Source organism: Thermothielavioides terrestris, chromosome 2 (genome assembly GCF_000226115.1).
Source record: "Thermothielavioides terrestris NRRL 8126 chromosome 2, complete sequence".
NCBI lineage: Eukaryota > Fungi > Ascomycota > Sordariomycetes > Sordariales > Chaetomiaceae > Thermothielavioides > Thermothielavioides terrestris.
Window position 1 is genome coordinate 2,944,562 of NC_016458.1, and position 13,107 is coordinate 2,957,668.

Here is a 13,107-nt window from a genome sequence, read left to right on the forward strand (position 1 = left end):
CTTGATGGTTATCGTTTCGTTGTAGGCCAACCCCTGAACAAGACTACTACTGCAATTTGGTCATCACTGCTGCAGGCAGAACGCGCAGTCTGGGAGGATACGTTGGCTTTCCCAACCTTCTCGGCGTAACCGGCTGGGAGGGCGTTTTTCTCGTCTTAGGGAGCCTAGGAAGCGAAATCAGAGATAATTCCAATTTTAACCCCCCTTTTACGTTGTGATGTAAGGTGCCTCTCTCAAGGAGCGTATTAGTGGCATGCTGGCTGGGCTGGAACCCTTGAATCCAGGGCGATCGCTGGGAATAGGGGCGCCCGAGACATTCAGCGCCCAGCATGCTTAGTCCGCCCTGGCTACCACTCCAATACCGCAGACACTCATCTCGCTCGGCATGCAGGGAGAGGGCAGGGAGAATTCCCAGATGATCAGCCGCGGCACTCGAAGTTCGAAGGCTGAAGGAGGTGAAGGAAAATGCATATATATTCGCCTCGACCTTCAACCCCAACAGCCTCTTCCCTCTCACCCATCGACACCCACCACCACGTCTTCACACATACACACATCCATTCAGCAACAAGCAACCTCCTGACCAACGCTCTACCAGCAGCAGCCCCAGAGAACGAAAGAAGAAAAAGAAAAGAAGAAATGAAGCTCCTGTCCATCCTCGCCCTCGCCGCCGCCGCCCTCGCGGCCGTGACCCCCAACAAGGCAGCGCCCGACGCAGCCGACGTCAACAACGCGGCCGGCGTCAGCAAGATGGCCGACCAGGCCCAGAGCGCCGCCGGCGCCGGCGGCGCCCAGCAGCAGGGCTGGCACCCACACCCCCCGCCGCCGCCGTACTGCCAGCCCGGCATGTACTCGTGCACGTGGGACAGGAGCGGCTGGCGCGTCTGTGACGTGTCCGGTACCTGGGTCGTGAGTTCTACCTTTTTCCTCTTCTTCTTCTTCTCTTGCAATGGCCTTTTCTCCTCTCCTCGGCTTGGGTGGCGTGGGTGCGTGAGGACTTGGGATGGATATCACAGAGGAAACAACAAACCATTGTGCTGACGACGGGGGAAACGTAGTACGGCGGCGCCTGCCCGGCCGGCACCTCGTGCGATTTCAACTACCAGAACGGTAGCCCCTACTGCGTCCCGCCCCCGTACTGGTAAGCGGCGCCGGCAAGGAGAACCTTACGGGTTCCCTTCCGCGATCCGGTGAGCAGGGTGTTTGGAGAGAAGGGATAAATGGCGGACTGGCAAACGGCTGGGCGTTTTTTTTTTTTTTTTTCTTCCCTTGGATACGGAAAGCAAGGAATCACGCAAACAAGGGCTTTGGTTGATATGTTCTGTTGTCGTCGTCGTCGTCGTAATGGGCTAGGTTCTTGGCTTGCTTCCTTCTCAACCCTTCCTTGCCCCTTAGTCAACGTAGTGTGGTCGTCGCGATACTGCGAAGGAGATGAATGGACAAATGGTGGTTCGAAATTCATGATCGGTATTTGATTGCTGATTGATTGCTGATTTGATGCGGCAAGCCATCCGCTGGCAAAACAAGACTGGCCACACCCCCTACGCCTCGGGCCAGTTGTTGTTAAATACAATGCACGACCCGTTGGCGCTCGGGCTGATGTCCTTGTCCGTGAGGAAGACACAGTACTTGGCCACGCTCTCGACGGGCAGGTGCCTGTGCGGCTCGAACGGCGACTGCGACGCCTGGACCTTCTGAAACATCTCCATGTGCATGCCCTGGGCAAATGCGTCGGTGATGTTCGTGTTCATGCCGCCCAGCAGCAGTGCAATGCTGTAGATGCCCTTGTCCCCGTAGAAGCCGGCCGTGTTCTTGGTCAGGGCCATGACGCCCGCCTTGGAGACGGTGTAGGCGACACCGGCCTTGAAACCGTGTATGCTGGCGTTGGAGCCGATGTTGATGATGACGCCGCCGGCAGGTTCCTGCTTCTCGAACTGGGCAATAGCTGCCTTGGAGGCCAGGAAGGGCCCGTTCAGGTTGATGTTCAGCACGCGGTCCCACTTCTCCTTGGAGCAGGCGCCGACGGGGGAGAAGTCGTCCATGATGCCGGCATTGTTGACGAGGACGTCGAGACGGCCGAACTTGGCGACGGCGGCGTCAACCAGCTTCTGCACCGCCGCCTCATCTGTCACGTCGGCCTGCTGAGTGAGGAACCGGCCTGCATAGGACTTGGCCCACTCCTCCTCGACCGAGGCTATCCGCTGGGGATGGACATCGCAGACGACGACATTGGCGCCTGCAGCGAAAAACGCCTCCGCAATGGCCTTGCCGAGGCCGCCGGCGGCACCTGTGACGAGGACCGTCTTGCCCTGAGCGGAAGCCATGGTGTTGCGTGGACGACTGCTGGTCTGGTCAGCGGCTGACCCGAGCGCTCCGCTGAGGGGGGAATTCCTCGGCTACCTGACAAGCTTGTAACGGTGAACTGATGGATTCTCCGCGTACTGTACCTCCAAGAGGAGGTCAGACCTCCTTCATATACCGAGGCAGTCATCATGTCCCCTGACCCCTGATGCGGGGTAGAGCGGTGTGTGCGAATGAAGATGTTTGGCCGGATCTGCAGGATCCCACTCACATAAGCGGCCGCCGTCCCTCGACCCGGAACCGAAAGCGCGAGATGCGTGGGCGTTGAAACGGCGGCCAAGGCGTGGAAAGCGAACCCGAATACGACTGACTTAAGCACTGGTGGTCCTCGGATCCTTGGAACCTGGAAGGTGGGAGGTTGTGCTGACTCGCCTTGCTGGGCCAGGCGGGCAAGTGTAACGGCCTCGCTTCCTTGACTCTTTCTTTCTTCTTTCTTTTCATGTTTCCCTCGGTCTCCATTGCTTGCCACCTCTCTCCCTCGCTGTCCCGAATCTTTTCTCTGTCTCTGTCTGTAGCTTTCGACACATTGCGCAAGAAAAGATAACGGGCTCGGAAACCGCTTGACCACCGAAATGGCTGGATTACATCTCACCAGCACCATAATAGGTAGCGCAGATCACAAGTCTGCCATTTTAGCTCCCTCGTTGGGGCGTAAGATTCTGCTTCCACCATCGTTCTCTCCCTTCGGGGCTGCTCACACCCGACATTGGTTGTTAGGTTGCTGCGAGTGAAGGATCCGAGGGGCCCGGCCCGCCAAAAAGTGAGCCCGGGTACCGGGTTGCGGCTAACCTTAGTATACCTGGTAGTGTAACTGCATTGGGCCATGCCAGGCCCCAACAACCCCTGTCGATCCAGCAATGACGAAATTCGCTGGCTTCCAGGTTGCGCGAGGCTGGCCCGAGATCTGGAGAATTCACGAATTCACAAATTTTGATCACAACCTCAATCCGACACCCAACCACGCCGCCAATCTTGCGGCTTCTCAGCCAATTCGCTACCAATGAAAGACAACGGAGAAATGAACCTTTGTGTCTAATATCTCCGTCTCATCTCTGTTCTCCGCGACACAATGGCCTCGCTGGCCTCCAACCCCAAGCTGCAGCTGGCAGCCACCGCGGCCGTGTCCGCCGTCCTCACAGCCGCCGCCGTCCTCAGCTACCAGCACCTGCAGCGAGACGACCGCGTCTCCCGCCTGAAGCAGTCCATCCCCCAACCCAACGATGCCGAGCCTTCCCTGCCAGTAAGCGCCCTCCTCAGCCACGCCCTCATTTACACGCTTGCACCACCCTCCCCGCCCACCACCCGGCGAAACTAACCCGAGGCCTCCCCCCTTCCACCGCAAGCAGGTAACCCGCATCGGCCCGCTGCCCCACATGGACCGCGAAGACGAGCACAACCTGGCGCTGGCGCAGCGCGCCCAGCAGGGCGACTTCGACGACGAGCTGGTGCTCGAGCAGCTGGCGCGCACGCGCGCGTTCCTGGGCAGCGACGAGGCGCTGGGCGCGCTGCGCCGCGCCTTCGTCGTCGTCGTCGGCTGCGGCGGCGTCGGCTCGCACGCGTGCGCCGCGCTCGCCCGCTCCGGCGTCGCCCGCCTGCGCCTCGTCGACTTCGACCAGGTCACGCTGAGCAGCCTGAACCGGCACGCCGTCGCCACCCTGGCCGACGTCGGCATGCCCAAGGTGCAGTGCCTGCAGCGCCGGCTGGTGGCCGTCGCGCCGTGGGTGCGGTTTGACCTGCGGCTGCAGAAGTTTGAGGCGAGAGTGGCTGGGGAGCTGTTGCAGGGGTGGGACGGGGACGAAGGGAGCAGGCCGGATTTTGTGATCGATGCGATTGATAATATCGACAGCAAGGTCGAGCTGCTCAAGTATTGTCATGACCGGGGGCTGCCGGTGATCTCGGCCATGGGGGCGGGCACCAAGAGCGACCCGACCAGGGTGATGGTGGCTGACATTGGGGCGAGCGTGGAGGACGGGCTGTCGCGGGCGACGAGGCGGCGGTTGAAGCTGCTGGGCGTCACCAGTGGGATTCCCGTCGTGTACTCGACCGAGAAGATGGGCGAGGGCAAGGCCGCGCTGCTGCCGCTGCCCGAGGAGGAGTTCCAGAAGGGGTCGGTCGGCGATCTGGGCGTGCTGCCGGACTTCCGAGTGCGGATCCTGCCGGTTCTGGGGACCATGCCGGCCGTTTTTGGATACACACTAGCCAACCACGTTATTCTTAAGATAACAGGTGAGCTGGGATTTGGGACAGCGGTTCGGCGTGGAAAGTGTATGCTGACGCTTCCTCAGGCTACCCGATGGATTACCAGCCGGCCAAGGCCCGAGATAAGATGTACGACGGTATCCTGGCGTATGTCCAGGCTAGCGAGGAGAAGATTGTCCGCATGGTCGAAGCCGGCCAGCCAGACGCCGCCATCGGCCTCAAGGTGCCCATCACGCCAGGGGACATCGCCTTCCTGGTGGAGGAAGCATTCCGCGGCCGAAGTGCCATCACCGGCATCCCGACCAAGCTAGTGCTGATTCGGTGGAAGAAGCCGCAACAGACCACGCTGGTCCGCATCGGGGAGGGCAAAGACGAGCAGAAGTCGTCCAACCTCCGGCTCCGCGACTTGGTCTGCATGACCAAAGAAGAAGCCACGAGACATCAGAAGGAGATTCTCCAGGGCGACAAGGGCCACGAGGATCTCTACAGCCGCGAGGTGATCGAGGTGGTTGAAGCGCGGCAGAAGGAGGTCGAGGCCTACGAGCGGTATAGATGAATGGTACGAGAAATGTTGTGATCAAGCCTGGCCAACGTGCGTGCGTCGCCGAGGGTGTTGCGTTCCCAGTCAGTCTCCCAAGCTGTCAGTCAGTATGGGCATCACATTGCGCATCTTCCTTTTGAGCATGGTCTATTTTCACTCAGACGCTACCGCTATGCTCTTCTACTAACGCTCCGCAAGATCCGCTGGACCGCCGCTGTGCGGCTCCCGCCTCTGCCCAGATGCCAACGCTACCGCCGCCCGTGATAACGCACCGCAACGCGGATCCCTCCGGTCATTCGGCTTCATTGCTTAATACCGGCGCCTTCGCAAACGATGCCTCTATCGTACCACGCCACGCTCGGCAGCAGCTGCGACGCCACCCACCGCACCGTTGTGGTGTGGTCGCTCCCCTCCCCGATCGGGCCGTCCGTCTTCTCCTTGCGCAGGTCCTCCTCGTCGTCGAGCTGCAGCCTCTCCATCGCCCGCTCCAGGCGGTTCCTATCCTCGCCCCGCGGAAACGATGTCCGGCCCTCGGCGAGCGCCTGGAAGACCACCAGCTGGTCCTGCAAGTACTCGTCAACTACCCCCGCAGTGACCTCTTCGTACAGGTCGTTAGCCAACTGCCGCGAGATGGTCTTTGACAATCCGGCCTTGCTCCGGTTGCTGTTCTTGGACTTGGCATTCTGCGACGCCCCGAGCCAGTCTCTGCCCCAGCGCAACTTCCCCGCCCTGGCGACCGCGAAGACGTATATTCTCGAGTCGGCGCCGCTGTCCTCGATCTTCTTGAAGTTGACCTCGGCGTTGTCGAACATTCCCAGCAACGCATCCTCCAGTTCCTCCGCCAGCTCCTCGTGCAGCTGCGCGGGGACAATTATCGAGACGTCAATCGCCGTGACGTCCCTCACGGTCGGCTGCGACCCGCCGCCGCCGTACGCCGCCGCGTCCCCCTGGAACTTCAACGTCTCCCCGGGCTTCAGCGGCGTGAAGACGAACTTGACGGCGCCACGCTGCTGCTTGCCCGAGCTCCACCCGCGCGCGAGCAGCTTCCGCTCGACGACGATGCCGAAGGCGTCCTCCAGCGTCGGCAGCAGCACCTCGTCCAGGTACTCGTACGAGAGCGAGAAGGACACGTTGGTCCCACCCGAGATCTCGAGCCTGATCGGCTCGCCCTTGTCGTTGCCCGCGAACAGCAGGAAGGGGAACACGGCCTGGAAGATCAACAGCGTAGAGGCTGCCGGGGAGTCGGCCGTGATCTTGATGTTGCGGGATGTGAGGGATGTCGGGGGCGATTGTGGGCTGAAGAGAAGCGTGTCTGGGGGAGTTTGCTGCGTCAGCCTTGCACGGTCGATGGGGCGCATGAGAGACGATGCTTTTGTCTCCGTGTCTTTGTTAGCACAGTCTGAGGGCGGACTGCACCTACCGCTGCCAACGAAAAGGCCCTCCACATGGGCCCCAGTCGCCTTTTTCAAGTACTCAATCGCCGTGACATGCTGCGATTTGAGGCCTGTTATATTTTTTTCCCCCGTCAGTCTCGAGCCCTTACCACTGCGCAGTTACGCTCTGCAAGAAGGGGGACCTCGGGATCGCAACGGAAACACGGTACCTCCTCCCCTTTGCCCCCCTCGCTTGCCTCTCACGTGGGTGATGCGCACAGGTTGGGTAGCGACTGCCGCCAGGGCACAAGCTATGCGCACCAGCTGCCCGCCTCCTTCGCCTGTGCGGCCGTCGAGTGTGATGACCGGCGGTTGGGTCATTTTTGAGTTCAATTCTGCTCTTGTCGGTCGCTGCTCCTGCATGTAAATATGGTCCGTTAGGCGTCGCTGTTCGTGAGTTATGGATGCTTTTAATTGTGTTCAGGGTCGAAGTGGGGGAGTATTGGTCATGTAGGGAGTTCGGCGTGGGTTTTATACTTACAATCAAGCCAGGTGTTGCTTTTTGATTGTGCGTTGTTCGAGGTGAGGTGCGCTGTATGTTGATGTTGATGGATAAAAAAGGAAGGTGGGGATGGAGATGAGTTTGGTGGATCTGCGATCCAGGCTGGAAAGCACAATACAGATTGAGCCTGCTTTCTATGGGCGAAAAGGACCGGAACTGTTTCTTGGGATGTGAGATGCTCTTATAAGGCGCTGAAGTACCTGACCTGGTAAAGTGAAAAGCACCAAATGTTTGACCTTGGCGCCGCAAATCTCTCCAACTCGGTTCTCGGCTCTCCGTTTGTCTGTCGCAAAGCGAAAACGTAGGAGGGAAGAGTTACAGTAAGTACGTACCAACACTACCTACCAAGGGAACCCCCTGCATGCACAGCACCTCTCACAGGCGCTGTAATTCGAGGCTGCTTAGCCTCCGTTTGAGTCACCGGCGGCCTGCTGTGGACCCTTGTCGCATGTCCCAAACATGCTGAAAGAAGGCCGCCGAACAGTGTCATCCACCCCGGTCTTTTAGCGCCTGTTTCCATACTTGTTTGTGTGGGCTGCCTTGGATAACCTTAGTTGCCTCGAACTTCTGTCGATGCAACAGCACAACATTCCCCCCTTGGCTCCGTTCGAAATTCTCGAGTTCTCCGGCTCAAGCAGGTACCGCGCAGGATCCGATTACAGCAGCCTTGGGTTGACTTTCCGCAGCTCCGTTTGCTTCAACGCCCGCCCGGCTCTCGCCAGAGGTTGACTCAAAGCAAGTGCCGAATGAAGCTCATCGAACAAGACATGAGATTCCCCAGAAGACATGGTATCAGCACGTTCATCTCCCCAATGCCTTCGTTATGCTTTGGAGGCCTCGCTCTGAACCCCATCAATCAACCAGCCGTCAAGCCAAGGGACTTTTGAAACAATGGAGACACCCAGCTGACATCCAGCACCCAACCATCAAGAAACACTGGACCGTCCATGCACTGGGAAACAAAACAAGGTCATCAGATCACACCATCACTCGTCACAGTTAGTTCGTTAGCGCCGCCGGAAATAGCACTTGACAACCGTAACCGCTAACAAACTCGGCCCGCGTCATTATCAGCAGCTGCCGGAACCGCGCCGGGAATAAAGTCGGAGCCATTGCATATCCGCTGAAAACGTGCCGAAAAACCACTGACTCAAGGGGACCCGCTCCCGGCTCTTTACATCGCCGGCGGCGCCGAGCCGGCTCTCTGGCCCCGCGCAGTCTCGAGGTAGTGTTTTCGCGCTTTTCGCACGCTGTATGATCCGGCGGTAAGTGAACGGGGGTGGTCAGCGATCTTGACAGTCGTGCCGCTGCGGCAAAAGCAGGCGAAGCGCAAGCGACGAGCGGCTTACATCTCTTTGGGCGCGTACTGCAGGTATTCGTCTATCGCGCTGTCGTTACAGTGTGCACTGGCGACGCCGGGTCAGCCGCGGGGCCCTTGAGCACTCCTCCGGGGAGAGGACGACGGCTCGTTGTCGAGCGAAGGACGGGAGGAGCGATGGAGACAGTGTGGTTGGTAGCTTACTGCGCCAGCAGCTCGGTCATGAGGTCGAGCCGCTGCCCCTTGAGCGCCTTCTCCTCGGCGACGAGGCGGTCGTGCAGGCCTTGCAGCATCTCGGACTCGGTCTTGATCTTCTCCTGCGCCTCGCGCTCCTTGGTCCGGTGCCGGATGTCCACCAGGCGCCGGCTCGCCCGCTTCCGCTGCTGCTTGAGTGCTTGCCAGACGGGGTGCTTTGGCTTGAACAGCAGCGGCAGCCGGGGTAGGACGTGTTGCTGTTGTGCACCCCATTCGCTGGGCGCCGAGCCCGGGTCGATGATTGGCGCCGCTGGCGGGTCAAGCGGCAGCGGCAGCGGCGGCGGGGGGCGCGGCGGCTCGGGAATCTGGGGCGGTCGTGTAACCTCGAAAGAGCCGTGTAACGCGACCGAGGCTTGTGGGATCGACGTCGCTGGACTGCTCATATATGGATTGGGCTCGTATGGAGTCGTTCCCGCCCCCCACGACGGATCTTGCACCACGGCGGTCACGGCGGACGCGGATAGGTTGACCGGCTCGGGATGCTGATATTCGCAGAGAAAGTTGATAGGGGGCTGGTGAACTTGTGGATCAGCCTCCCCATAAGGCAGGTATCCTCCGGAGGTCGGATTCTGAGGGGGAAGGAGAAATTGCGAGTCTGCCAGGTTGCTCGCGAAGCCATGGAGGCTTTCGTCCTCTGCAGGGGGGAGGTGTCCGCCGAAAGTGTCGGCGGTCAGGGCGCAGTGGTCAACGGCCCAGTTGCCTGGGTCAAGGAACTGCGCATCTTGATACCAGTCACAGAGATCAGCCTCAACTGACGACATAGCGGTGCAACAGGTGGAATTCTTCGTTGACCAGACGTGTGTCATTGATATTGCAGGCGGCGCATGGGAAAGTTCAGGGAGACACCACAGGATAATCTTGAGCAGCAAGTCAAGCAGATGAGATATGTGCATGCGGCTCCCAACTACACCATGGGCTTGTAGGCCGGACACTGCGGTCCTCAAGCCATCTAGTTTTCTGTGGCTGCCATTGGTTCCCTCGCGCCACCGTCTATCCCCGGTCAGTCATCAACCCAAAAAGAGCATGGCGAGCGTGTAGTATGTTCGGCTGTCAGCAAGACGATGTGATGATTTCGGTCGCATTGCTGCGGCGATTGCTGCTCCGCGACTGTGGTTGGTCCGGCACGACTCCCCTGGTCCTGGCCATCCTCTCTCTTGTTCCGGAACTGCTGTGAGTTTTGGAGCGTCAAGTCCATGTATTCCGCCCGGGGAACTATTCCCGTGCTAGGGTAACGCCGTTAATCTTACTCGAAGTCTCATAACATATCGCCTTCTCCGCGGGAAGCAAGGACGGGGAGAGGTGGGGAAGAAGGCATCGCACAATGTTCGTGTGGTAGTGTACGGAGTAGTTGGTGGCATTCTCGCCTCCGCAAACTGCAGGCCAGAGTCCGAAACAGGAAACCAGTCGACCCCTGCTGGTCTCGTCCTGGTCTCCTTCTTGAATCTGATTGCCAAACCCCCAGCCCCAGGTTTCCAGAATCGGTAGGCTCTGGCTTGGCGATCTACATCCGTAGGCAAGTTAGCTCCGGGTAGTTAGTTACACGAGATGAGATCTTCTCCGTCCCACCGCTCCACATAAGCGAGCCTCGGCCCGTTCGGGGGAGCGGTCCAGAAAGCCGGGAATCTATCGAGTAGTATAGTCCTCGTGCTCCGTCGTGAACCAGCCAGCTTGACTTGGACAAACAACCGCGGATGCAACTGTCACAGTACCGTCTTTTGTCGGATGGTCAGAAGGCGGTCTGATGTTCAGCTGGACAAGGATATGGTTTGATGAGCTTTGGCAGCTCTGCCTGGAAATCTGGCAGCGCCCGCCTGCATGATTCGGTAAGGCCGCCGCTCGGAGTATGCGGGCGTGGCAAGCCCCAACACTTTCATTCTTTTCAAGTCCGGCCCACGGCATGAGATTGGCTAGACCACCATTCAGACATGTCGACTGCGCCGCTCTAACACGGTCTGGTGCGGGAATGCCGTTCCGGACTCTGAGGGCGGCGGCGGACCCAGTCAACAGGCCCGGCATGAACCTGGTGTCACTTCAGCGATCTGAACAGACTTAGACAATCACAAACCATACCTGAGACATCCCGCCCTCCCTCGCTCCAGTGGTCACTTCTGGGCGCTGAGACAGGTCAACTAGTGCAAATGCAGAAGGGAAAGCGTCCTCTTGGCGTCAGGCGGAGAAGGGATTGTTGTAGCGTTGGGCGAACACGGCGTCGGCAGGCTTCTCTCGATCAGGAAGGCCAAGCATTGTGGCAGATTGATACCGACACCTAGAAGGCGAAAAGTAGACCATGAAGGGCGCCAGATGCGGAGAAGGAGAGCCAGCGGTTATTTGTGTAAGGGAAGGCACGAACGGTACAGCAGAGGAACTCACGGTGCCAGGCAGCAGCACTCAGAAACTCGAAATACCTAGAATGAAAGCAGAGTTTACGGGGGAGAATGAGGGGACCGGTCGCTCCTTCCTTGACCTCCAATACGGTAGCCTGCCAGAAAGCCCAGAAATTCTCCAGCGTCAAGGCTTGGAAACCTCCTGTTCCGTCTCGGTGGGTAAGGGTACCTAAGGTTCTCCATCTCCCCAGGTCTGCCGGCGCGGCCTGCTGCGCTTCTTGCATTTGTCCTCCTCGTCGTTGCAGCGGCCACCACGCGGGGCCGCTCGGACTCGTTCCGGCCTGGACGGGACAAGACACTTCCAGCACGGAGGCGACTCCACAAGGTCGTTGTTACCCACTGCGGCAATTCTCTCTTAGGTCAGTAGCATCGATTTCGAGTTGACGTGAAACTCAGCTCACCAGGTTTCCTCCATATGGTCTCCGCCAGGTGCGGATGCCCAAGAATAGGAACTACCGAGGCCCTCGCTCAACCAACTGCCCGGGAACAAGCCCGTAGCGGCGGTGTAGCCTTGGTCAGCCTCAACCTCGAACTCATCTTCAAACCCGGCTGATGCTCCAGACAACACGTCCACCACCGGGTCGGAACAATACGCTTCGAATGCCTACGGGATATCTGTCTCGACAATTGGCGTCCTGGGCCTCCCGGTCCCCGAAAGCCGAATCAGCCGAAGCAAAGGCGGGATGGCTGGTCAGCTCATCTTCTAGCTCGAAGTTTCGAATGATCTCGGTCTCCACTCAGAGGTTGTTGACTGGTTCAACAGAAATGGGCATTTTGTGACTGTCGTCAGAGGTTATGATACGTTGGCAAGTGGAACACGGCGCCGTAAACAAAGCTTCCGGGATTCTCGTTGCCACCAAGCTGACTGCTTTGGCAAACAAAATCGTCGGAGGAGGTTTAACCCATCGCCCACTTCTTGTAGGCTTCGGTTTCAGTAACGCCACTCCATTTTCCCACGCTGCTTACCCGCCCTTCATGTCGCGACCCGGGACCAGCGAGGCAAGATCATGTGTACCCGTAGCACCTCTGTCGGCGGCCGCTGGGGAAAGATACGCCAAATGATCGTCGCTGTGACCATAACTCCCGTTTTAGGTCCGCAACTTTCCCGGTTCGTTCGGCGACTCGGGAGAGCTGAACGCTTCTGGTACGCTATCCAAACTATCAGCTCGTGGCAGAGAACGCGAGTGGCCGGATGGAACTTGCATGCTTGAAGGTCAGCCTCTTTTATCGAGGGCCACAGAGCAATTGAGCAATATCATCAAAACACAACACCACGTGACGGAGTGTCTCCGACGCCGACACCATTGTCAACGGAGTGTGGAGACATGCGTGTCACATACCTCCCCCCCTTCCGTCCGAGATGCACCTGAGAGCATCCAAAACCCGATCTCACAACAGACAACACCGCAGGCGTGCTCAGTACTCAGAGGGTGCTAAGCGCCTAGCGCAAACTCGTCTCGCCGGCTCCAACGCGCTTCCGTGTCCAGGGCGGCAGCTATCCAAGCACCGGTGTGCTCGATCCCCCGCGTTTCAAGTGAGTCCGGAGTTGTTTCTCCGGGCGGAGCCACCGCCCCCCGGCCGCTCATGGGGGCTGTACTGGAGTTTCCACGGAAGTCCGCCTGTATGTCTCATCTACACTATTGTGTAAGGTAGTGTAGATGGTTGGTTGTCCAGCCATTCCTGTTTTGCACACCAACCCAAGTCGCGAGGAGGAAGGGCGTGGGAAGGGCCACGCGCGCCGGGGGACCTGCGCCACACAGATGCAGCCGCTCACTCGTGAGCTTCAGGTAAGGGAATGGTAAGCATGGACTCGGCGTACACTAACGTTCAGCAGGAAGCCACACCGCCCCCTCGACCGCTGTGCTTCGTGGCGGGTGGCTGCTGCAGCCCTTGGCGATGTGGCGTTGCTTGGCCAACTTTGCGTGCACTTCTGTCCCAGATTAGTGGCGAGACGGGCCACAGACTGAGACAGACTGAGATAACTGGTTGGTTGGGTTGTCAACTGGTACATAATTATCTGATCGACCGAGAGAGAACGGGTGAATACTGCCGACATGGCCCAAGGCTGAGAAATACACTACCCTCTCGGCTAACCCTCCAGGGTGGCTGTTGTC

At 59.0% G+C, this 13,107-nt stretch overlaps 5 protein-coding genes across 5 annotated transcripts; 2 read left to right on the plus strand and 3 right to left on the minus strand.

Annotated features, from left to right (window-relative positions):
• The first annotated feature begins 341 nt into the window (after positions 1 to 341).
• THITE_2112829 (uncharacterized protein) lies at positions 342 to 1,343 on the plus strand. The gene is made up of 2 exons (XM_003651943.1): positions 342 to 909; positions 1,059 to 1,343. The coding sequence occupies exons 1-2, from the start codon at positions 640 to 642 to the stop codon at positions 1,143 to 1,145; spliced, it is 357 nt and encodes a 118-aa protein (XP_003651991.1). The 5' UTR covers positions 342 to 639; the 3' UTR covers positions 1,146 to 1,343.
• A 165-nt stretch (positions 1,344 to 1,508) lies between these two features.
• Positions 1,509 to 3,146, minus strand: THITE_2112832 (uncharacterized protein). Its single transcript, XM_003651944.1, has 2 exons — positions 2,406 to 3,146; positions 1,509 to 2,340 (listed from the first exon to the last, which is right to left on the minus strand). Exon 2 carries the CDS (start codon positions 2,322 to 2,324, stop codon positions 1,542 to 1,544), a length of 783 nt encoding a protein of 260 aa, XP_003651992.1. The 5' UTR covers positions 2,325 to 2,340; positions 2,406 to 3,146; the 3' UTR covers positions 1,509 to 1,541.
• Positions 3,147 to 3,430: 284 nt separating this feature from the next.
• Positions 3,431 to 5,116, plus strand: THITE_2046268 (uncharacterized protein; the record flags this gene model as incomplete). Its single annotated transcript, XM_003651945.1, has 3 exons — positions 3,431 to 3,601; positions 3,705 to 4,587; positions 4,647 to 5,116. The coding sequence occupies 3 exons, from the start codon at positions 3,431 to 3,433 to the stop codon at positions 5,114 to 5,116; spliced, it is 1,524 nt and encodes a 507-aa protein (XP_003651993.1).
• Positions 5,117 to 5,152: 36 nt separating this feature from the next.
• THITE_2112839 (uncharacterized protein) lies at positions 5,153 to 7,206 on the minus strand. The gene is made up of 4 exons (XM_003651946.1): positions 7,016 to 7,206; positions 6,705 to 6,891; positions 6,522 to 6,605; positions 5,153 to 6,413 (listed from the first exon to the last, which is right to left on the minus strand). The coding sequence occupies exons 2-4, from the start codon at positions 6,853 to 6,855 to the stop codon at positions 5,404 to 5,406; spliced, it is 1,245 nt and encodes a 414-aa protein (XP_003651994.1). The 5' UTR covers positions 6,856 to 6,891; positions 7,016 to 7,206; the 3' UTR covers positions 5,153 to 5,403.
• A 918-nt stretch (positions 7,207 to 8,124) lies between these two features.
• Positions 8,125 to 9,882, minus strand: THITE_2112843 (uncharacterized protein). The gene is made up of 3 exons (XM_003651947.1): positions 8,559 to 9,882; positions 8,386 to 8,442; positions 8,125 to 8,286 (listed from the first exon to the last, which is right to left on the minus strand). Exons 1-3 carry the CDS (start codon positions 9,368 to 9,370, stop codon positions 8,211 to 8,213), a joined length of 945 nt encoding a protein of 314 aa, XP_003651995.1. The 5' UTR covers positions 9,371 to 9,882; the 3' UTR covers positions 8,125 to 8,210.
• Positions 9,883 to 13,107: the final 3,225 nt, after the last annotated feature.